Source organism: Gadus chalcogrammus, chromosome 15, assembly GCF_026213295.1.
Source record: "Gadus chalcogrammus isolate NIFS_2021 chromosome 15, NIFS_Gcha_1.0, whole genome shotgun sequence".
Lineage (NCBI taxonomy): Eukaryota > Metazoa > Chordata > Actinopteri > Gadiformes > Gadidae > Gadus > Gadus chalcogrammus.
The window spans coordinates 19,182,554-19,207,226 of NC_079426.1; the positions used below are offsets into that span (position 1 = coordinate 19,182,554).

Below are 24,673 nucleotides of genomic sequence, written 5' to 3' on the forward strand. Positions count from 1 at the left end.
ATAGAAAGATATGAGGACAAGGACCTTTTAGTGACTGTGAAACATTATTTTCTGCGTGTGTGTGTGTGCGTCTCTGTGTGTGTGCGTCTCTGTGTGTGTGTGTGTGTGTGTGTGTGTGTGTGTGTGTGTGTGTGTGTGTGTGTGTGTGTGTGTGTGTGTGTGTGTGTGTGTGTGTGTGTGTGTGTGTGTGTGTGTGTGTGCCCTTACCTGGGCCTTATGCAGGTTGGCCTCCTCTGCCACCTCCACGGCCTGTTTGACCTGCAGACAGGCGGACCACTCCCTCTGCTGGGCCTCTTCCTGACTGGCCCGCACGGCCCGCAGCGCCACCAGCACCTCGTCACGCTCCCTTAAGACACACACTCAGAATCAGGTTGTGTTTTTAACCAGGCGGACTGGGAACAATGCATTGTGTTCCATATATTACTCTCTATTACTTTCTAAATGTGTAACTCCTGCCTTTGGTTAAGTGTTTTACCATGTAACGTTCTACATGGCACTCACTAAAGCCCTCACTAAAGAGGGCTAACCACATTACTTTTTAAGCATTATGGATCAAATTCAAACAAATTAATATTAATTCAAATCAAATCAATAAAAATGTTTGTGCTAATGATGGCCTACAGACTCACTTTTCCGTTATTACTCATGAATATAGCATATGAAACGTCTTAATAAAGAATTTGATAAAACTGAAGATATGAAAATGCATCGCAAACGCTGACGTTGGCAATAGTGCGCGTTTCAAACTATCCACGTTTAAATATGTGATCACATTGCATGTGTGTGTGTGTAGGGGCGGGTTCCCCTCTGACTGACTTGGTGAGCCTTTCGATGGCCTGCACGTGCACGTTGCTGTGGGTCTCCGCCATGACGGCCTTGTGTTGGGCACACTTGAGACACAGGCCCCCGACGCGAGGGGCCCCGGCGCTCAGCTTGGCGGCCTGTGCCTCCCGCTGTCGAAGGCGGCTGGCCGCCTCCTCACACCCCCTCTGACACCCCACCAGCTCTCTCCTAGTCCCCCCGGGAACAAGAGGGACGGGATGAGAGGAGAAATGAGGTAACAGTGGGAGACGGACTGATGGCGGATTTACTTTATTGACTTCGCTTATTCCTACATGGATTAATAAAGTACATTGTGTCTTGATTTAATGTGATTACGACGTTTCGCGGATTCTTTTATCCAAAGCGGCGTACAGTGCATTCAGAGAGGGGTCAGTTAGCAGCGGGTAAGGGTTAAGATGCCTACAGATAGACTGATGGCACCAAGTTTGAAGCTAAATGACTCTTTTTGATTGTATCACCAAGTCTGAGTGGGCAGGCATGACATTCCAACTATGAATAATAATGGCAGTTAAATGGAGGCTCAAAATACTCCCACTGTACCAAGCATGTGTTCAATTACTGATGATTGCCTTAATATTGTATATGCTAATGTACATGATTAATATGTTTAGATACAAATACATTACCAGCTATACACAAGGTTTTTCTCAAGGAGTATCTTGAATAAGATAACGTTTAATCAAATGTATGATGCAATGCACAAAGCGACCCTACTTTGGGGCTAGTAAAATGTAGCTTTGGGGCAATGATTTACTGACCTTAGAGAGGTGACCTGATCCTCCAATGTTTCAGTCTGGGCCTGGTGCAGTGCCTTCAGCTGCTCCTAAACCATCAGTATGTAACAAACACACAGACACACGCACACACGCACTCACGCACATACACGCAAACACACACACACACACACATTTACTCTGAGACATTGAAACCTACTATGGTTTGTGAAGACCTGGGTACTGATAGGAGTTTCGAGATGACTAACAGAGGAATCTTTATGTCACCTCACCAGTTCCTCCTTCCATGTTTGGTCATCAATTCCCTGAGACGACCTGTTGCCTGGGGTTGATCCTGTATGACCTCTGATCCCTGGAGATTCATTGCACTGAAAAACAAGGAAGCAATCAAAGCAGGGTGATGATGCTGTCACCAAAGGTGCATAAATGTACATTATTCGGTAGATCACTCCATCATGATAATCACTGGAAGACCAGAGGCACCACCGGCGCTGTCAGTTTTCAGCCTCTCTCAAACACACACACACACACACACAGTACCTTTGACTCTAGCACTGTCTTGTCCATCAGTGTTTTATTCAGGCTGGATTGCAGCTTCTCATTCTCCACCACAACCACCCGCACCCTCTGCTTAACCCCCTGGACCTCCTCCTGAACACAAACACACACACACACACACACACACACACACACACACACACACACACACACACACACACACACACACACACACACACACACACACACACACACACACACACACACACACACAACCACACACACACATTAGATCCCCAGGCCACCAAGGAACAGGGTGCATCACTGAGTACCGACCATTGACACACACATAAAGACAAACCTTCCTGATCAATACATACAGTTCCCAAAACCCACCTTGCAGAATTTGACCTCGGCCTCCAGATGCTGGATGTACTCTGATTGGTTGTAAATGATTGGGACTAAATCCTGAATGGCAGTCATTCCTGAGCCACCCTCCCCCTGTGGGAGCTGTCGTCAGGACACATATGGAGGACACAAAACAAGCTGATATACAGGTGGTAGACATGGGGAGAATGGGGACTTATGGGAAATCATATTTGACAAAGACCTTTGAGGAAAGCATGTCTTTGAGTAGAGGCAGGAAGATGCTTTACTTTAAGCTGGGTATGGGAACGATATTTACCTTGGAGGGAGAGTATCTCTGTGATGTAGAAAGAGGAGGAGATGTTTCCTTTTGCTGCTTCATTAGGAAGGTCCTCAACTGGTTGACTAGGGGACACACAACCACACACACAAAATTCCTATTTTGAACCAATACACCAAAAAGTGTGTCAATAGGTGAACTATTAGTACTAGAAAATTATGTGCCGTGATATACCCAGTACATCTTGGCAGTGATTGTACCACGATCAGCTCATGGATGGATGAAAGGCTATAACCAGAAGTCACCATTCACCTGCTTCGCTCTGGAATCTTTTGCTCCACGAAGCATCCTCCTTTCCCCCCGATGCACTGCGGGGTCCACTGCTTGACCCTGCGGTGCTTGCGTCCACCACTTCCGATTCCTCCTCCCCGTGCTTTTGCTGCGACAGAGTACTGCTCAACTGCTGGATACTGCGATTAGCCCGTTCTGAAAAAACACCAAGAAATCATTATCATGCATGTTGAGGGCATCTGTTTTCGTATTCACATGCTCTGATGCATCGGCCAGCAGATCAGAAAGCCAACAACAGGTGGTTTGAGTTACTGGATGTATGGCGGAAAGCGCTTTGTGGATTCGTTCCCATGCATTTTTTTCTTTTTCCAGACATTGTCACCTGGTATGGGGTTCCGTTAAATGATCAGTTATTGCAATGAGAAGATATGAGAATAGATATGAACAGTGCGATATGAGCTTTATCCCCAGACGTTGTTCCTGAATTTAGTTGGCTACATTGTACCTCTAAGCTTTTTCTGGTAATCGGAAAGCTCGTCTTCCTCATCAGAACCCAATGGTTTCATTGTTTGATTTAACAGATATGCAATATAAAGTCAACGGTGTCGTTTCCATCAACAACTTTTGAAGAGCCAATATTGTCAACGGTTCAAGGATAATATCCTCGATTCTTAAACATTGTTGGCTGAAGGCGGTGCTTGCCATCGCTGGAGGACTTGTCTTATAACTGCACCGAACTGCCGAGCCGAAACTTGTAGACAGACCAAGCGCTCCTCTGAGTCACCATCTTTACTTCCGTAAACACAAGGCTGCTCAGCGAACACTGGAATTGTAGTTCTTTGTATTCGTCTTGTAGTTCTATGTTTAAAAGAGCTGCGTTTCTTCTGCCACAGTGTGGTCAATATTGTTTACAGCATGCATCCAGCTTGTTAATAGCATTTTAAATTAGTCATACACATTTCATTAAGGTGTATGTCTCATGATATAGGCTTATAAAACATAATAATAATACATAATGTGTGTGTGTGTTTGTGTGTGTGTGTGTGTGTGTGTGTGTGTGTGTGTGTGTGTGTGTGTGCGTGTGCGTGTGTGTGTGTGTGTGTGTGTGTGTGTGTGTGTGTGTGTGCGTGCGTGCGTGCGTGCGTGTGTGTACTGATAAATAAGTTGTTTGAATGTGTGAAGTATGTAGCAACAAATGATTAAAGTGACATTATGAGATTCTGCATGTGAGCATACTGGAAGCATGCGTGCAATTGCGCTGTGTGTGTGGGGGGGGTGGGGGCGTGGGGTATCTGTGTGACTGTTATAGGCAAAGGCACATCTCAGTAAACAATGATTTGGCTTTTTTTGTGCAAAATCGTAGAGCAGGGACAAGTCCCATTGTGTCAGAATGGGACTTGAGTGCTGTTCTTTAAATTACCTAGTGATCATTTGACAGGGTGGACAGGGTGGACAGGGTTTATTTGTATTTAGACGGTCCCCTGTCATAATCACAATTCTCTACAATTTACCTACAGCATCAACAAATTGCACAATCTTGTTTTTTTCCAAAGCTGCCAGTTTTTTTATTGTCGTGCACCACTGACACCATCGTGGTTAGGGCCATGGCCCATGCTAACTAAGCTGCACTCACATGAGAGCTTTTGCAGTTTTGCAACATCTTAGTTGAACATGTAAATGTATTCTATGCAGAAGATACCAAATCAACTGTCATATTTCTGTCTATTGAATTCACATCTTTTTAGTGTGCTTTGTTTTTATAAAAATAATTACAGACAAGTATATAACGTATACATAACATAGATGTTTTTTTCTCATGCATATTTTTTATCTAAAATAGTTGAATTCACAATCTGAAATAAATTAGCTCGTAGTTTAAAGACATATATATATAGCCAATGCTGATCGATATCCTACATGATGCTAATATAAAATGCTGGCCATTCCAGACCTCTCTCTTTGCGTAGGCCTACAATAATATCAGCTTCGCCGTTCCTAAAATATTTCCCACCCACAACACCAAGCTAGCCGAGGTACTGCTGCGTTTGCGGCGGTAACTTTATCTGATTGGCCGAAAACGTTTTCTGTCAAGGCAGGGCTCTAAATCAACTGCTTACAGCAAAATAAAGGCAAGAGTCTTGAGAAAGGGGCAGGCAAGGTGGACATGTAGGACCAGGCTAAAGCAATACTGGTGTTGAAGGGGTAATTCATAAATGGTTCCAGTTTGGAAGGATAACGCCTTGAGATGAATCATTATGTTTCTGAGGGGGCCAAGGAAATTATAAAACATTTATTGAGTCATACATTTGAACATTGTGTCCTCTTGATTCGGTTTCGTTCTGACATGTGTAGAGTGAATAAAAAACAGATATTAATCTATCTGAAAATGGAATGGTTACACCTCTTAACTCGTTACTTTTGACTACTGTATGTAGGCCACACACAAACCGATAGCACTTTATTCTGACACACATCAGACTAGGCTTGATTTCTAAAATAACCAGCACTTTAATTGTACCTTTATGGTGCTGGCCCTGCTATAAGTCATGCTTGCTGAAATAAAAAATTCCCATTAAGACCAGATAACAATGCCTCCTTATACCAGATTCGTAATATAATCACATGGTAATGCCCCCCCCTCCCCTCCCCTGTGACCTAAAAGGGAGTATTTGAAGGCTGGGGTATTTCCAGGAAACCACTGAATAACCTATCAATGTGACTGTGGTTTAAGCTGCAGCCTGTGCACCCACACACACCTCTGCCTTTACTATACATAACGGTCTGAAGCCCCATCTCTCTCCGAACTCCCCCTCCCACCGCATCATCCAACACTTCCTCGCTCCAATCTGTTTGTGTGTGTGTGTGTGTGTGTGTGCATGTTCGTGAGAGCCTGAGTGAGTTTGCCTCCATGCACTAGGCATAATGTGGTCTTTTTTTTAACCGAGTGCACATGATTGCACACCTCCGTTTAGGAAGCATCAAAAAACAGAGATGCATCTCATATTTTATTGATCATTTGGTTACAAATAATTTATATTGACATATATTAGACCCTTATAACCCAAAATGGAGGGGCAAATTAACTAAGACACCTCAACATTCACACTGAGCTTTTGTTATGTTATCTGAACTACTTGCACACAGATGCAAGCTTTGTGCTTCGTACACTAAGGATGTATTTCCTTGCAGTGGCCGGTTGTAGATTTGCACTGGGCTGGTAGTTGGCAACACTACTTATTAGAGTAAAGATGTTATTGGAGTGCAATGATAGAAGCTCCCCAGAGACATTATCACCCCGTCACATCCTAGCTATCGCTGCTCTGACTCCCAGTTTAGAAATGCCTGTTGTACAAGCACACTTCATCACAAACACACACACACACACACACACACACACACACACACACACACACACACACACACACACACACACACACACACACACACACACACACGCACACATAAGCACACACACGCACACACACACACACACACACAAAGAACCACACTGGACCAACATCAGATTTCTTATTAAAAATAATTCATTTCAGGACAACATATAAATAATTATTGAATCACACAATACAGATAATATCTTGATATGAATAAATACTTAACAAATTAAAGAAGGCTTTTTCATACAATACCCTATTGTCAAAAGGTCACAGAGTAATGTTTGCATGTTTTAGTCACACCTTCGGCTCGTACGAGGACATGCATTCCCCGGGCCTGGAATGTCCCCCGGCGGGACGGAGCTCCGACCAATAATCTCACGGCAGCCTCGTCGTGTGCTACCCTGTCACCCATCCCCGAGTCCCGCCCGAGCCCGGCCCCGTGCACGCCTCTCCCGTCAGCGCGTCTCATTGATTTAAGGTCCGTCTAGAGGTGATTAAAGCGCACATCTACGTTTAGGCTTGACAAGTGCTTGGTGCGGGGTGGGGGCAGCTCTACATACAGGTGTTACAAGAAGGCAGGTCGAGGCCCTGTGTTTTCTATACATTCCTAACCATAGCCATAGATGGACATCTGCCGTCCAGCGGCTCTCAAAAGGGGACGAGGCCAATTGAGAGAGAAACACGTGAAGGTGGTTGTTTTCTAGTTGTTTTCCATTTGAAGAATTGGGAGTTTATTTTTGATTAAAGTATTAATCACTAAAAGAGATGACTAAGTAGTGATGATAGAAAAGTGAACCCCTGATCTCTACTCCAACCAGCTCTAGACAGCTAGATATCGATCTATGGCATATTAGAAGGGATCCAAGCTGGTCGTGTTGTTAAGGAGGTAACGACGACTGTTTGTTGAATAGTATATGTTGGCACATGTATTATTTGGCGAAAATAAAAACAAAATATATATTCAAATATATTAAATCTGAAGAAAAACTAAAAGAAACCAAAACAGGAATGTTTGATTTGCGCATCTGGGCCGCGTGTGTGTGTGTGTTGGCATGAGTCTTGACACGAGGCATCAGTTGGGGAGGTCTCACTCTGGGGCGGACCCCCAGATCCCTACTCACAACAAGGTGCCCTGATCCACAATCACCCATAGTGTAGAAAAAATTCTCATGAACTATTTAAAGGCAAAGCTGATCGAGAATCAGCCCCGGTGCCGGGACTATAGGCCGCTGGAGCTCTCAAACACATTCAGATCCACTGGTTGGCCAGTGCAGGCAATTGGGATTTCTGTCTGAACATTTGCAAAATGTGATCTCCTTGGCACATATGGAGAGCGTTGTAGCAGAAGGAAGGGTGTGATCCTACACCGGTCTGTCTGCCTTCACATCGCCTCAGGCTAGGGTGGGAGACTTTTGCAATCTTACAGAAACATGTGCGAATGTATGCATGTGTGCATGTCAGTGTGAGTGTTGATGCTTGAGTGCGTTTAAGGGATGTCCGTGTCTAATGGGGCAGGAGCTACACGATTTTGCATGTATGTCGTTATGTCTCCCATGTCTGTCTGTCTGTATGTGTTTGTGTAACGTATATGATCCTGTATCTAAGTGCGGCGTCATCAAACATAATAACAACTACCAAGGCAACATATGTTATACTGAGAGTGGGAGGAAAAAAAAGGAAGAGAAAGAAGGAAGGAAGAGGAGGGGAAGAGGAATAGAAAGTGTGACACTTTAATCCTATGTTCTATTGTGAACTACGATGGCGTCCTTTCTGCCGAGGCGGGCTTCTATAAAGACGCACTTGTTTCTGTACATGTAGCACCAGAAGCTAGGTTGGGTTTGCTCTGTCCATCTTGCATTGTTCTGAGTCAAAGGGTTATCTCTCAGCGACCTTATCGTTACCGTGAGTGACATCAGCTCTGTTTGGGGGATCCTTGATCTTCACTCACACAACCAAACGAGTGAAATGGCTTATTAATTGTGACCCTTTAAAGGATTAACAGGCCCACATTGCAGTGACAAAAGTAGTAAAAAGAATCTCTACTGAATTACCAAAGCCAAAGTCTGATTTAAATGCAGATGACTCATGACACTGTGATCCATTAAAAAATAATATTTGGGGTTAACTTACTTTGAGCTGTGACACTATGAAATCAAATGGGTGTAAGTAAGGACGAGTGACTCATCCTCGCCACCAACCCGTTACACACAACCCACTCGTAGGTCTGACGCAGCTTGCTTTAAAACGTGTTGGATTTGAGTTTGCACTCTTTGGCTTAATTCATAGTAGCTTTTTTTCTTCTTTAAACTGCAATCCTTATACCTTTTCTACCCAGGCCAGAGTTGTCGCATTTCTGGTTGCAGCAGAACAATTGCGAGAAAGACAGGACAGCAACCAAGGGCACCGGTAAAACGACTGACGGACGGACAGAAAGAAAGAAAGAAAGAAAGAGGGTCAAGATCCTTGGCTATGGTATAGAAAGCAGTGTCAGGTGCTTTTTTGTAATGTCAACATACAATCATTTTCGTCCGGCACGATTGACTGTGTACAATCTAAATACATATTGTACACATGAGTTGAGCCAGTTATTCCCAACATGGAGCCGAACCTCTCCACATTGATCTGCACGCGCCGGTCAGTCTTCATAATTGCACAAAGAGGTATTCTGGAGGCCATGTCTACTGCGCACGTACGGACGCACACTCACGCACACACGCACACACTCACACACACACATACACACACTCCCCCCACTGAGCACACACTCACTCCACATTCTACATGAAGGGGTTGATTTCAGGCCATTAGGTTACTAGTTAGCGACTAGCTAGTTAGTTAGTATCAGAGGTGCATTGACTGGCATGTGTTGTCCTACCCGGGGCCATCGCGGGCCCCCCGGGGTCTATTGGCGGGGGCGTTGGCTGTCGGGTTGCTGCATGAGCGCTGTGATGCGCCCCCTAACCACATCGACGCAAGGTCAGCGCCGGTAGACCTGTTTGAAGTGGTCGCACTCGTTGCAGAAGCCCTGTTTCTCTGCGTTAGCGTAGTGGTCGCAGCCCTGTGTCCGGCACCGCTGCTTGGACTTCTCCTTGGGCGCCTGCGCCCGCCGCCCCCCCTCCCTGCCCTGGCCTCGAGTGTGGCACTCCGGGCACAAGTCCGTGCAGCCCGGGGACTCGTTGCTGCAGCCGCTCCGCCTGCACTGCGTCCCGGCGTGCGTCTGTGTTTGGGTTTGAGTCTGTGTCTGGGTCTGGGTCTGGGACTGGGTCTGGGACTGCTGGGACTGCTGGGAGGATCTGGGCTTGGGCGCTCGCTCTCGCTGTTAAAAAGAAGGGGAGCGGAGAGAGAGACACATCGTTACAGGCTGCCCGAGGACTGGCTGCTCTGGGTGTGACCCCCATGGGCGGTCGGACACCAGCGATGGAGACGGCAGAGCGAGACCCACCGTGACGGGGGGCGGGGAGTGCGACGTGCGGTTGGCCGCCTGGTTGAGCCGCGTGCTCTGCTCCTTGACGTAGCAATTATTGCAGTATCCCTCCAGCATGGCCTTGCCCACCGCGCCGCAGCACGCGCCCAGGCAGCGCGAGGCGTTCTGGAAGGCCGCCTCGGAGCCATGCCGGTTCTGCGCCGGGGCCACCGAAGGGGTCATGTCTGGAAGAACAGGAGGGAAAAGACAAACGGTAACTCAAATCGTCCAATATTTTTCTCCCTACAGAGCATACTGAAGTTAGCTGAATAACTATATAAAAAACAAAAACTGTTGTATATGCACATTGCACACATGAACCACACAGAGCTACAAAACCAATCAGGCACATGGTGCATCTGCAGGACTTACGGTGGTTGGTCTGATAGTCTACATAGCAGATAGTACAGAATCCCAACTTCTCCGGGGTCCCAAAGAACGGGCAGCCGTGTCTCTTGCAGGACCGCGCCAGCGGAGTCTGCCAGGCCGACGTGGGGCCGGGGGTCAGCATGTGGCACGGCGCCCGCTCAGGCTCTCGGGTCTGGCTCCAGGCCGCCGCCACCGCCGCCGCCGCCGCCACCGACGACGAGGAGGCCTCGGTGGTCCGCGGGTCGCTGAGCTGGCCCGGCTCCCCCCTCTCCGGCGCCTGCTGCCTCTGCATGCAGGGCGGACACAGGCCGTTGAATGTCCTTAAGGCCTCCTGCCGGCACATGCCGCAGCGCTCCGTCTCCGCCTCCCGTCCCGGCCACTGGCCCGGGGGCGGAGGCGGCCCCATGGTGGCGCCCCCCCCTGGGGCAGCGGGCCCCCCGGGGGCCTGCCTGGCATTGAAGCAGCGCTCGCAGAGGCCGTCGTGCTCCACACTGAGGGTGAAGAGGCAGCCGGGGGTCTTGCACTTCATGGCGTGCGTCTCGCTGTAGAGGCTGAGGCTTGGGGCGGTGGGCGGCGCCGAGCGCGGGCTGGTCACCGCCGGCCCCCTCCCGGCGGCGGAGGACGACGGCGGCGGGCTGCCGCCGCGGGTGCCCCGGCAGCTCACCACGTCCGCCATGCCCGAGACCCCCAGCACGGCCACGGCCGTCTGCATGCCCCCTTTGACCTGCAGCACCCCGCCCTCGGTCCGGGGGTCCGCGCCCTGCCTCTTCTCGAAGCACTCGTGGCAGTGGGGCTGCGTGTCCACCGAGACGTAGAAGGTGCAGCGCGGCGTGGCGCAGCGGATCTCGATGAGCGACAGCTGGGACACGGAGAACGGCGGCGGGCGCTGGGGCTGCGCGGCCCAGGCCTGCTCCTTGTCCTCCTGCCAGCGCTGGTACTCGTGGTTTACCAGCTGCAGGTAGTCCTCCATCAGGTTCATGTCCTCCGGCAGGTTGCCCTCGTCCAGCCTGGAGCCGCACATACACACACAGGGGTCACTTATATAGCACACCTAGGTCACTCCTATATCATGTATATAGCACACCTAGGTCACTAATATATCATTAATATAGCACACCTAGGTCACTCCTATATCATGTATATAGCACACCTAGGTCACTAATATATCATTTATATAGCACACCTAGGTCACTAATATATCACTTATATAGCACACCTAGGTCACTAATATATCACTTATATAGCACACCAAGGTCACTAATATATCATTACTATAGCACACCTAGGTCACTAATATATCATTAATATAGCACACCTAGGTCACTAATATATCATTAATATAGCACACCTAGGTCACTAATATATCATTTATATAGCAGCCCTAGGTCACTAATATATCATTTATATAGCACACCTAGGTCACTAATATATCATTAATATAGCACACCTAGGTCACTAATATATCATTTATATAGCACACCTAGGTCACTAATATATCATTTATATAGCACACCTAGGTCACTAATATATCATTTATATAGCACACCTAGGTCACTAATATATCATTAATATAGCACACCTAGGTCACTAATATATCATTAATATAGCACACCTAGGTCACTAATATATCACTAATATAGCACACCTAGGTCACTAATACATCACTTATATCGCACACCTAGGTCACTAATACATCATTCATATAGCACACCTAGGTCACTAATATATCATTAATATAGCACACCTAGATCACTAATATATCATTGATATAGCACACCTAGGTCACTAATATATCATTTATATAGCACACCTAGGTCACTAATATATCATTTATATAGCACACCTAGGTCACTAATATATCATTAATATAGCACACCTAGGTCACTAATATATCATTAATATAGCACACCTAGGTCACTAATATATCACTAATATAGCACACCTAGGTCACTAATATATCACTTATATAGCACACCTAGGTCACTAATACATCACTTATATTGCACACCAAGGTCACTAATACATCATTAATATAGCACACCTAGGTCACTAATACATCACTTATATAGCACACCTAGGTCACTAATACATCACTTATATAGCACACCTAGGTCACTAATACATCATTAATATAGCACACCTAGGTCACTAATATATCATTAATATAGCACACCTAGATCACTAATATATCATTGATATAGCACACCTAGGTCACTAATATATAATAATAATAATAATAATAAATTTAATTTAGAGGCGCCTTTCAAGACACCCAAGGTCACCTAAATATCACCACAATATCACTTATATAGCACACCTAGGTCACTAATACATCACACATAGGTCACATATATCACTTATTTCACTTATATATCCCACGTATGTAGCTCATATATCCCATGTATATTAAACTGTTGCATATTGACAGGTGGTGTTTTACCGTGCAGCGTTGATGATGCGCGTTGCATCGTTGCCCAGGCCGATGACGGGGATCTCGATGAGCATCAGGTAGTCCTTCAGCAGCCGCTCCTTCTGCTGCTGGTCCTTCTCCATCAGGAAGTGGACCTTCAGCTCCTCGAAGCCCACCCGACCCGGGTTGATCAGGGGAACCGCTCGAATCTCTGGGTAGAACATTTACAACAAAGGTTATTCCCGTGCTTGAACACGGTGAACACTGTGCGACTGACTCTGAGCCTCATCGTGTCCAATGTTCTCAGATAGTTACTCAAACGATCACACTTGATCTTCAGTATATTATATGGATCCCTTCTAAGACAGGGTCCAGGTTTAAGCCACAACCAGCCATCCATCCACCGCTGCAAAGCAGTTCTCCACAATCCCTAATAGTTCTCTAACCAGGTGCGTCATGTCCTTTAGATTAACATGCATGCTGTCTCCCCCTACATACAATCATTTACATTATCGACAATCCCATTATTGACCGTTACGTTCATCCCTGCTTCAAAACCAGCCCATTAGTTTGCAGATAATAACTGTGCACCTTTATAGAACGGACTCAACGGGCTGGGAGTTATGTCCTGTTTGCAGCACTGCTAGAGGGCCGTTGCCTGGCGAACCCCACGTACCTGGCCCGCTGTCTTTGATGATGATGAGGGGTGCAAAGTGCTGCGAGTCATAGCCGAGGACGATGGGGTACTTGTAGCAGTCTGTGGGCTGCCATTGAAGTGGAAGGTAGACTCCGCCCACGTTGAGTGGAGAGAAGGAAGAGCCTGACTTCATGCTCCTCAGTACCTGGTCTGTTCACAGAGCGGTGAGTTAAAATGGGAGCCAGCCCCACCATCCTCTTTACAGGTGTGATGTAAGCGCATTGATCTGTTTCTTTATGTCAATAGGAGAGAATATTTTTTATAGTTCTTTATAATGTTAATTGTGTTTTTTATCAGTAACTATAATAGTGAGGATCCAAAGAGGAGGTCAACAAATATTAATTCCATTTCAGGTGGGTCATTTGATACAATAATTAAGCGAACAAGTGGAGATAAATGGAGGGTACCGCCATTGCCGTCCTTTATACCATTATCTGTAAGACTATAACAGTGGTAGTCCAGCAATGCAGACATTTATTTTCTGGTGTACCTGCGATGACGATGATGGGCCTGCGGAGGATGTTGCAGAGGATGAAGATGTGGATGTCTTCAAGGGAATCAAACTGGAGGCCGTTGCTACTGGAGACTGGGGACGCCATATTCACTATTTTCTCCCACTCCTCCTCCCAGTTCTAGGAAATGGTCCAGTAATACATAAAGAGAGAGAAACACAAATACAAACACATACAGTTAGAATACATTATACTTTACAAGGTTTTATTTTGTCAATACACATCATTTGAAATGATATACCAATAAATACAAAGTAAACGCACAATCCACCTCTAGAGGCAAAAGTAAGTATCTAAGTAGCTAATTCTTAATAAAAACCTAAAAGGTCTTGCTGCTCTCTACTGTTGCGAGAATCCCCAGTTCCCTGCGAGGCTTCCCCCCTTGCGTACCGTGGTGGTGTAGCGCAGGCCGGTCTGCGTGAACTCCTGGGAGTGCAGCAGCTCTGCCTGGAAGCGGGCCCTGAAGCTGCCCGTGTCCGTGTCCTTCAGGACCCCGTGGAGGGCCTTCCTCAGCACCAGGTCTGTGTCCTGGACCCCCAGCATGTACTGAGACGCAGCGTGGAGGAGGCAGTTCCCGTCCCCTGAAACACACACGCCATGGGAAAAGACCACTTGTCAAACCACAGTTGGAAGGCCATTTCATTTTCACTATTGGCGTGCGAGGGAGCCAAAGGCGTTATTTCTTTCATGGATCAAGACCGTAACAAACAGGAGGTGCAGAACAACCCTGTGAACGGCGTGCGCGTCTTCTACACCAAAAAGCATGCACGCACACACACACACACAATGGGTGCGTGCACACTTGAGAGGAACAAAAGCATGGGGATTTCCAGGCCATTCGGCGGGATTGTCAGGTAAACTATCTGGTGTCTGCGATCCTCCCATCTGGGGCCCACGCAGCCACGACACACACACACACCGTGTGGTTAGACGACTCGCTACTTCCCCTTAACCCTACCTAGAATACATCTGTCAGGAAGACATTCAATACTTCTCCATTTTGTGAACAAACAAGGAATAATTAACTAATACCAAGTTATTAGTTACGTTTTTATCACTTTATGATAGTGAGTGAGGGTATCGGATGTTTTGAAACATGATGAATTAAAGGGAGATAAGCAAGTACCTATTAGATCACTTACAAAATCCGGGGATTTTATTAATAATTTTATTGCGGTCCGGGGTTGTTATCACTGTCAAATAGAACCGAATAAATAAGTATGTGTTTGTTGATCTGAAATACCCCGCTGCTGCAAAGCACACACAGGAATTTCCCGGCTCAAGTACTGCCTTGTGTGTGTGTGTGTGTGTGTGTGTGTGTGTGTGTGTGTGTGTGTGTGTGTGTGTGTGTGTGTGTGTGTGTGTGTGTGTGTGTGTGTGTGTGTGTGTGTGTGTGTGTGTGTGTGTGTGTGTGTGCGCGCGCGTGTGTGTGTGTGTGTGCGTGCGTGCGTGTGTGTGGGTGTGGGTGTGTGTGTGTGTATGTGCCTCCTCTGCGATCCCAAGTTAGGACTCATCCACGCCACTCAACTGGCCCGGACTTTCCCCAGGGGCGGAGTTTGGGCCAGGCGGAATGAGGTGTATTTTGCGTGCGAACCGGATTGGAACAGTTAATTAATGACTTCTGACTTCTTTCTTGCGTAACATGCATTTTCACAAGCAGATAAATCAAGTTCTCTATTACTTAGCAACCATCCACACAAGTGAAAATGAAAACACAAACACACAAACACCATAGTGTGCACCGGTCCTTCATTATTGCAGCTTGAGTTGCTTCCAGTTTTCATTCTGCTGGTGCTCTTATATGATTAATAGAAATGCAACACTTCACATCGTATTAAACAGTACATTTTAGCATTTTAGCAGGAAAAAACATTAATTGAAACTATAAACAAATTAAGAATATGTCCAACAGAAACTTTTCCTTTTGACTTTCAGCTAAGTGACAACTTAAACATAGGCTTAAGAGTTTCATCCATGGAACTGTTTTTGGAGGGTATGGTTACGAAACATCTGTTTATATGTCAATATCTACATCTCGTATGCAGGTTTATCGTATAATCCGGACCATGAAATAACTACATGAATAATAAATTGACGAATAAAATATAAATATTCTTAAAACGTCGAAAACCTATGGTTTACGTTGTTCAGACCAAACCCTCCATGCTTCCTGAAAAGTCATCTCAGAGTTATCGTCTAGGCATGAATTGCCGCCCTCGGCAAAGCCGTCTCAATATAAATATAGGCTTCAACAATGGAGGCTTGGGTCATCAACAGCAGGAGTTATATCGGTATGCAATAGAAAGGATCCCCATTGTATCCGAGCGCTGTCCAACAGGAACTGTGTCACATGTCTTAAGAACACCCGACCCTTTGTCTGTGGAGGGGGTCTCCGAGTCTAAAAACAACACTCCAACACGAAGCCGGAGAAAGATTCCTCTGGCTCTAGGGGGAGGTACCTCTCTGTCGTTGTCACATATGCTGACTGCAGTGTTGAGTCGTCCAAAAGACTAATGCACATCCACACGAACAGAAAACATATAAGCCTGATTCTAAAAGTATCCTGTTGACACTGCAGTCACTGCATTATCTGATTATCTGTATTCAAGTACGTTTTAACATAAGAATTACAAGTCTTACATAACAAATTCAAGTATGTTTGTGTTTCATAACTTTTGAATGTCTTTCTCAAGACTTTGAGAATGTTGAAATTGCAGGTTGTTTCTCATGCACAGTGTTACCCAACACAAACAAAACCAACATAAGGGAGGGCTTAACCTGGAAAAGCTTCAAATGCTTATTTCAGTCCTTACAGGGATCCAGCATAGGCGTACGTGTGTGTGCGTGCGTGATTCAGTGTTGTCTATGCTTTTAGTCTAACATCAGTCTGTTTGAGATAATACACAGTTCCAACTAGCAGTCATGACAGACATGATGCACTGCCTGGGAAATACCCGCAGTGGAACACTTAGGTCTGTTGATCGTTCACACACTGCAAAAGTGGCCCAAAGATATCATATGTGACTCATTTACGATTGTTTTATAACATTGTGAACAGCAGAAATCCCATGGAATCTCATCTTTTCAATTCTGATTACAAATGTGGTCCTAAATGTTTTGCAGTGTGACCTCGGAAATCATGCTACTTTTACGTCACTCTAGAATCTCGATATATCTCTCGTTTTGGAAGCTCTGCCGGAGCAGAGTGGGACTTGGCCGATGAGTGGATCGGAAAGCGACTGACGTTCACGCAGAAATCGTAGTCGTTTTGCTTTTTGCCTAACTACAAAAGCATTGTTTTTCAATGTAACCGCTTTAGAAATGAAAAGGAAAATTGTATAAATTGTTAAAAGTGTAACTGCAGCGTTACCAGTAAACAAACTAACAGATTCTCACAGAGATCTGTGTGAGAATGTCGACACTGTCACAACACCACTACATCACCACTACATCAACTTTCAAACAAAACCATTAATTGTGACCTCAGTGGCCTCCATGTTTACTTCCGTGCGGATCGGTTCGGACATCGTGAAATAATATTGATAATATTGGCCACATTTAAAATTAAGAAATCACACAGCCAAACCAAAACATTTGATCTGAGTAATAAATCCTGAGACTCGATGTTTGGTCTGAGACTCGATTGGTGGACTGTGTGTGTGTGTGTGTGTGTGTGTGTGTGTGTGTGTGTGTGTGTGTGTGTGTGCATGTGTCATCTGTCCTCTATTCAAAGTCATGACTGGGTCCTTTCAGACTTTAAGACACTCGTACTTTAAACCCTGTCGCATATTTACGTCGGGAATGGCGCTTGCAGTAAATCTAGGAGTTAGTTATCATACAGAGGTCTGATATGTGTGTGTGCGTGTGCTTGTGCTTGTGCTTCTTAATAACTTCAGAATTCCCCTTCACATAATGTTTTACAATCAAAACAGAATCCCCCAGCATACCCCTGAATTGTTCCAGGGTACTAACAATTTAAAACAAAGTGGTCATTAAACTGGAGATCAACTAAAGCATTTTCCTATGGATGAATGCAAAACTAAATTCCAATATTTATATAAGAGCAATATAGGAGCAATACAAAAACGTAAAAGGATATTGTACCCTGATATAGACCTTGTAGGCTAATGACTATAGAGTATACATCAAATACCTATAACAGCTTAAACTCCATTAATTTATTTAACTAAATTATATGATAAAAAAAAGAAAATAATTCATTCAGCAAAAAAGAGGGTAAGCATTAAGCTGTTGAATCGTCTCCATCGCTATCCTATTGAAATACGTGTCAGAGGCAACCTTGAAATGCGTGTCAGAGGCATCATTAAAAAACATAATCATCTAGAGATCATAAAAAAACACTTTCTATACCTCAGGAAATCTGAAATAATACTATTTCCAAGCAGTTTAAGCTAGATCAGCAGTGGCCATGTAAGCTATACAGCTGAATGAACTATTTAAAGATATACGAGACAGACCAAAAGATCGGATGTGACGATTTCCACCAACCAGCACTTCCGGTAAAAAACAACAAACAACTCCTATTCCCGACCCTCGCGCTGTCTGCGCAGACATATGACACATCTGTGGAAACTCACAGGGAAACACAATGAGGTAATGAAGGCAGTGAATGAACCCCCGTGGAAAAGGCCTACAAACATCTGTAGTAAGTGACAAGTAAACAAGAGAGCCACACCACCACGGAGGATGACGAGCACAGAGTTTCCCAGGGTTGAGCTCTGATCGGAAGTCCACAGACCCGAAGTGCTGTTGATCGTCAAAGCATAGTCACCTCAAAAAAAAAGATGACCGAAAATGAGAATTTAGCAACCGGGCCTGCCCGGCATCAGGGTTACGACATTAATAGTTGAATGAAAGTTAACGGTCTTCTGACATTTAAAGTAACGCGGGTGTTGAGTCATAGCTTCTAAACTCTGTTCCCGACATTGCACAGAAAGCGTTCTCAAAATGAAAACCTAAAACGATATAGAAAATAAACTACAGACAGATGTGTCTTCCACTCATAACCTCAGGGGTTGTTCCCTTAGCCATGTATCAAACAATATTTTTTGGGTGAAGGAGTTCAACTCTGCGCTTAAACAAGTGGAGGAGAATTGACCTGGAAATCAAAGTGATACACGGTCCAACAGATGGTGAGACTTACAGTAAAGTACATCCACCTTTATCTAATGTGAGGGATGGATATCAGTCCACATAACAGGCTTAAAAAGGACATTGCATCTGAGAACATTTCTGAAACAAACCGTTTGTGTTTTCATGATCTGCTTTGCACCAGCATAAGTGATGTTTTGGAAAGACCTGGCAGCAGGTTAAGTCAAGGATTGTAGGATCTCTACACAAACAGAACTGCCTAATGTCACAAACCTCTTACCGTTGGTCCGGAGGGGCACCATCTTCTTCACCTCCCGGCACCAGTTGAGCTTCTTCTCCTGCTCCAGGGACACCTGCATGGCCCGGTCCAGGATGGCGGCCTGCACAACCTCGCGGAAGGCCTGTGGGAAGTGGTTCATGGCGATCATCTCCAGCGTGTAGCGGTGCATGCCTCGCAGGTGGTGCATGAGACCCCCGCTGGCACCGGGCTTCACCACATCGTTGGGGACACGCTGGCGGATCTTTACCGCCTTCAGCAGGTTGGACACGAAGAGGAACTTTGGGAGGAAGTTCTGGCCTTGCGACATGGCGAGCAAGCGGAGGAGAGGACGGGAGGAGCGTAAGTAGAACGGGAACGGGAGTTGGGAATGGGAGTTGGGAACACCAGAGACCGCCAACCTATAGACAATGTCGGGAACCTGAACGAGGAGGGGATGGAGTAAGGACTGTGTAATAAACAACTGATGACAACATATTAGTATTATTATTAATGTATATTGAGTCAATATAACTTGAATCCTTATTCCAGTTGTTTTGCTTTCTTTGCATTGATATCCATTGTGCTTTATTTTTACTGTCATATTTATGTTATGCAAATAAATCCATTCCACACTGATGTGTTAAGCTAAAGTTAAGGACTTTATTGCAATCCTGACTTAAACATCCAAAGTCAGGCCACGGCAGCAATAAAATAACATCTTTAAATCACCTCACCACACCTCACTTACTACGCCTCACTCACTACACCTCACTTAAATTGCAGGCCAAACATCATCACCATGTGTGAATTCAAGAATAGAGTCAACGTCCATATACGAAAAAGTAAGTACAGTAGGAAACCATGACTGTCTAACTTAAAGAACACCATATCCACTTAACATCAGCCTACAGTTAGAGACAACAGGCAGACGTAGTAGTCAGCCTTTGATGGTCTGTGCCTTGCAGCTTTCCAGCGAGCAGCAGGTGCAAAGGGATCTAACTGGCCCCAGGAATGTGTGTCAGTCACCACATTACAGACAGCAACAATCTGCTATTTCTGCTTTGACCCCCTGGGCGAAGACAGACAAAGTGTCAGGAAGGTGAACGCTGCGGTGTAGCCCGACTGGCTCCACAGAAACACAATAAACAGGAGACTTTGCTGACGTTGGAGGGCTTACGTAATTCCTATGACAACTACCCTCCAGACACCGTAGCGTTTAAAGGTCTCCTCCGCCTCGGACACGGACCCAGTGTGAAAGCGCCCAGGAGACATTCATTCTGTTTGAACGTTCTGGCTGACGTCTTTGTAAACAATGGCTGTCAAAGAAAGCAGCCACTGTCTTGAGCCACAAGCCTCCAGCTTTCCCACCATGTCCCCATATTCACACTGTACGACCGTTCACTAGGAAAGGCCTAAAAACCCGAGCATCCCAGCGAGTCTGACATTCGTGCTAAACACGCCAGCCCCTAAAGAGCAGTTGGAGATGGACAGGGACGGGGTCTTACCTGGGAACCGTGTCCGGGTAATAACAAAGCCTTCCTGGACGCTCAGGCTACCGGTCCTTCTTCAGCCACTTCACTCAGCCCCACCGCAGCGGTCCTTCCTCGGCGCCATTCAACCGTCTCTTCTTCTTCCCCTCACTATCCACCTCGTCTGGTGCCTTTGCAGTCCGCTGAGTCTGTCAAGAATAATTCATGGGCGTCCGTTTAACTCGTCAAATGTTACAAAAAAGCCCGGTACAGGGAAGGGGATTTCCACAGAGGGACTTTCCACCCACCCATTTCCCTCTGTTAGTAATACAACCTGGGCGGCAGTAAAGCTCCCCGCCACTAGAGGGGTGTCATGTGTCGGATTCTGAGCAGCACCTCCTAGTAGTCTAGACCAGGGGTTCCCAACCTTTTTTGTTCCAAGGACCGCCATATTCATCAAAACATTTTGGAGGACTGGTAGTCAGTTTTAATGCCTGCATTTTAAGATTCATAATTCTAAACAAAGGATGTGGCTATTTTTCAAGATCGTTTATTTGTCATATTCACAACAATTAAAGCAACAGCAATGAAATGTTTGAGTCTCAGGCTCCCTTCAACAATGCAATAATATAAAAAAAAATACAATTCATAAGAGAAACACAAGGAAAGTCACCTGTGACCTAAATAAACACAAAAGTAGTACAAACACAAAAGAAGGTATTATTATTATATATTCTTCTTTTTTTTTGGAGGAGTGTCACTGGGATCTACAGACAGTGTGCCTCATGTTTGATCTATGTTAAAAGTATATGAATAAATCAAATCAACTGGGAGGGAAATGAGCGTTGGGCGTCAGAGTTGGGCATTGCCCATTGACTGGGCGAATTGAGACGATGACCAGCAATTGGAAAGCTAAACTATTCATGGTCTCAGGTGGGTTGTAGATTGGTGGCTTTATCATCTTAAATCAGTTTACTCTGTTTTCTCTCAGTCTGGATTAGTCAGACACCCAGAATCAACAGATGTGGCTGCAGGGGTTTACCTAATATGTTAAAGAGTGTTATAAAAATAATGCATAAGAGTGTTAGGCAAAACATCATTTATGAAACCCCAATTCCCTAGAAATTAGTATTCTGGATGGATAGACCACATAAACATTTCTATGTGTCTATTTGACACGTGTCAATTTGACACTTTCAATATTTGTTCATATCATACATTCATTCATGCTGTGGTTGAGAGCCTATTAAAAGACTATAGGGCATATATTCTGACTACTGGATATTATATCGACACATTCAAAAACAGCAAATGAGGGGATGGAAGTTCAGTTAAGAAGGGTTATTGTATTTATCTGAAGATTCCTAATATTTGTGGTTAGGGTTATAGGCATGCACTTTAAATTATAACCATATATGAAAGCAAGCAAATGTGTTGCCATCCGAGGCGTGTGGAATTTTGTCCTTTTACATTGGAACTTGAGGAAGTTCGAAATTAGCAAAGAGTGGAATCATCAACTTTGTAAAGATAATTTTTAACGTTGTGACTACACACTGGAAATTTAGTTGAGGCCCTATTAATCATCATATTCCAGTAGGCCTATTAACTTACGTAATTGGTTTTTAATCCTGTTTGCCCCACCACACTTGTAAAGATGCTAGGAGAGGAAGTTAGCTATTTACTTTATATTTTATGATTTCTGTTATCTATGGAATTCAATTCTCAGGCACCAAGGTTTTTATAGATTTAAATTGAACAGTTGATAGCCATATTGGTAATATTTCTTTTTTTTTTCTAGGGCGAGATTAATAAAGGGCAAAAAAGTATTGGGGTTCAAATCGAATTAAAGAGTAATATCAAATCCATTACAGTAAAGTTACACATGAACTAGCACAGCTAAACAATTGGAAGATAGATTCCCTACCCACCCAACATACTTGGAATATGTATGAAATAATTAGACTTATACGAAAACGAAACACATTTCCTCTGTCTTATTGTTGTATTCTACATACATTAGCAAAGTAGCTGTATACACTATTTACGTTTTAATCTAACCAAACTATACATGTGGGCCTACCCCCACCTCTCTTTCCAACCACAGCCCAACATACACTAATTTGACCCCAAACTTACAACAGGGTCCAAATGTCTGTTCTGCTGTCATAGCATATGGACAGTCCCTGCGGACCGCTGGAGGGTCAAACCCTCAACATTGAAAGAAATTGTGTTTGATAAATCAGTTCAATGTATCAGAGGCCAGCACTTCTTTCCAAGAATAAGGAATAGGGGTGAGGTGTCAGAAGAGAGGGGAGTACCACGCAGGGAGCATATCTACATTCTTCTGTGAATTAATGCAATTTATTTTATTCTTAGCCTATGTTGCCATGACTCATTTTACAGCAGTAAGAAACATTCTTCTTGAACAGAGCGGAAACCACAAGGGAGGCAGAAACAAAGTCCATACTACAATCATTAAGCAGAACAAGAGTCAACATTGCTAGTGCCTCAATAGATATAAATTCTTACACACACTCTAGCCTACCTGCAGTCAGAGGTGTTGTAAAGGGTTGGCAGGTGAAAACGGTGCAGGGCCCCCTGAGAGGGCCCTAGACAGAGCCCTGGAATTTAAATCATGTTATCAGTACGCCATCAAATAAGGCTTTTTTTCCTAATGATTTTAAGTTAAACACAGTGAAAATGATTCGATCTGCTGTGATCAAAAGAGAACATTTTCTGTATCCCTACCATTCTCCCAAATGGTTTTGTCAATTTGCGTAATGCAGTTCACTCATACTGTGGTGTTGCCAGATTGGTTGGGAAATCTGGCCCAATCTGGCAACATTGCTCATAGGAACCCAACGTCTACCAGGAAATGCATCTATATCAAGCCCTGACAACGTCCTTTTCAAAAGGTGTGTGAGCTGGGCAGCAGTCCAGCAGCTCCGGCGGGGGGAGCTCGGCGGCAGTCCGGCAGCTCAGCTCCCGGAGTGCAATCCCTTTCTCCTCGATGTAGCGGTTCCATATGGACTTCAGAGAGTCAAGGCCAAAGTTTCTTTCACCCAATTCTTCTCAACCATGGCCGAGATAACCCCCTAACCGAGTCTTTACTTGTTGTGGAGACGTCAAACCCAGTCTTTATGATTCATAATATTATCCGAGGCCACATAGCTTTCTGCCGATAATTCACTCTGACAGCTCATTGGTCAATGGGCAGCAACTCATTTGCATTAAAGCTACAGAGACCAGAAACAGTTCATTCTGAATGGACTGAAACAGAGGGGAATAGCAGTAGGCGAGATTTCTTTTTTCCTAAAAGCTATTTCCAGCAAACAGCCTCAGAAACATGTTTTTTGGAACTCATATACTATTTTTACTAGTTGGGAAAACAGATAATATGTCTCCTTTAAGCACATTTTGGCTATGCCCGTTAATTAGTCAATAACAATATATAAAGTGTTAATTCGTTGTACAATGTATTTGACCCTTCTCAAGCCTGACTGGTTGTTACGATATGCAAATCCCCTAATATATTAACATTTATCATATTTGGCCAACATTTGGTTCAATCTTAAATGAAAGTGTGGAAGTTTGTAACTTTGAATGGAACTTTCAGCCTGGACCTTATTCTTCTGATCGTTAGGGATCCGTCACTACAGAGGATTAAGAACGTGTTGCTTTACCTTTCGCTCACGGTCTGTTTGGTACTGTGCCCGGCAAGTATCTCTGCTGAAAAGGTCATCCCCTTCAAGAGGAATTACTGTGACATGGCCCCAAAGGAGCCCATTGCAGCTTTTATTGTTGCTGATCACGGCCGCAGGGTCAATGCTCAATATTTCGGTTGTTTAATATTTTCGAAGTGTAAGGTTGAAACATCCTTAACTTTCCTTTATTCGGGTTCAGTTTCTCCAAAGATGAGGTCATACACAATAGAATAATTGTTGTGAGGATTTGGAGTTATGTGTTGTGTTTAAT

At 44.8% G+C, this 24,673-nt stretch overlaps 2 protein-coding genes across 4 annotated transcripts in view; both read right to left on the reverse strand.

The window, feature by feature from the left end:
* The window catches only part of sdccag8 (SHH signaling and ciliogenesis regulator sdccag8), a 49,101-nt gene extending 45,389 nt beyond the window's left edge, over positions 1 to 3,712 (reverse strand). The window contains exons 1-9 of one of the 2 annotated variants that reach the window (XM_056609322.1): positions 3,518 to 3,711; positions 3,034 to 3,207; positions 2,761 to 2,846; positions 2,472 to 2,585; positions 2,118 to 2,228; positions 1,850 to 1,945; positions 1,602 to 1,666; positions 817 to 1,011; positions 208 to 346 (exon numbers count right to left, since the gene is read on the reverse strand). In XM_056609322.1, the coding sequence (XP_056465297.1) occupies positions 208 to 346; positions 817 to 1,011; positions 1,602 to 1,666; positions 1,850 to 1,945; positions 2,118 to 2,228; positions 2,472 to 2,585; positions 2,761 to 2,846; positions 3,034 to 3,207; positions 3,518 to 3,578 (1,041 nt within the window). In that variant the 5' untranslated portion in view covers positions 3,579 to 3,711. Of the gene's footprint in view, positions 1 to 207; positions 347 to 816; positions 1,012 to 1,601; positions 1,667 to 1,849; positions 1,946 to 2,117; positions 2,229 to 2,471; positions 2,586 to 2,760; positions 2,847 to 3,033; positions 3,208 to 3,517 lie in introns of both variants that reach the window. The other variant, XM_056609324.1, reaches the window with a different exon arrangement.
* A 2,819-nt stretch (positions 3,713 to 6,531) lies between these two features.
* Positions 6,532 to 21,023, reverse strand: tnfaip3 (tumor necrosis factor, alpha-induced protein 3). Of its 2 annotated transcripts, XM_056609476.1 has the most exons (9): positions 20,735 to 21,023; positions 19,251 to 19,668; positions 14,249 to 14,439; positions 13,837 to 13,978; positions 13,326 to 13,496; positions 12,680 to 12,860; positions 10,243 to 11,246; positions 9,850 to 10,055; positions 6,532 to 9,723 (listed from the first exon to the last, which is right to left on the reverse strand). In XM_056609476.1, exons 2-9 carry the CDS (start codon positions 19,555 to 19,557, stop codon positions 9,385 to 9,387), a joined length of 2,541 nt encoding a protein of 846 aa, XP_056465451.1. In that variant the 5' UTR covers positions 19,558 to 19,668; positions 20,735 to 21,023; the 3' UTR covers positions 6,532 to 9,384. The 2 variants fall into 2 exon arrangements, with proteins under 2 accessions (XP_056465451.1, XP_056465450.1); XM_056609475.1 differs by having other exon boundaries at positions 19,251 to 21,023.
* Between the last annotated feature and the right edge of the window lie 3,650 nt (positions 21,024 to 24,673).

Excerpts from the sequence above, each read along its gene's own strand:
- tnfaip3 (XM_056609475.1), bottom strand. The coding sequence starts at position 19,830 with ATGACAGTAAAAATAAAGCACAATGGATATCAATGCAAAGAAAGCAAA. Across the intron at positions 11,247-12,679 it reads CGCATCATCAACGCTGCACG|GCTGGACGAGGGCAACCTGC; the intron begins GTAAAACACCAC and ends GTGCGGCTCCAG. Across the intron at positions 10,056-10,242 it reads AGACTATCAGACCAACCACC|ACATGACCCCTTCGGTGGCC; the intron begins GTAAGTCCTGCA and ends CTGTTCTTCCAG.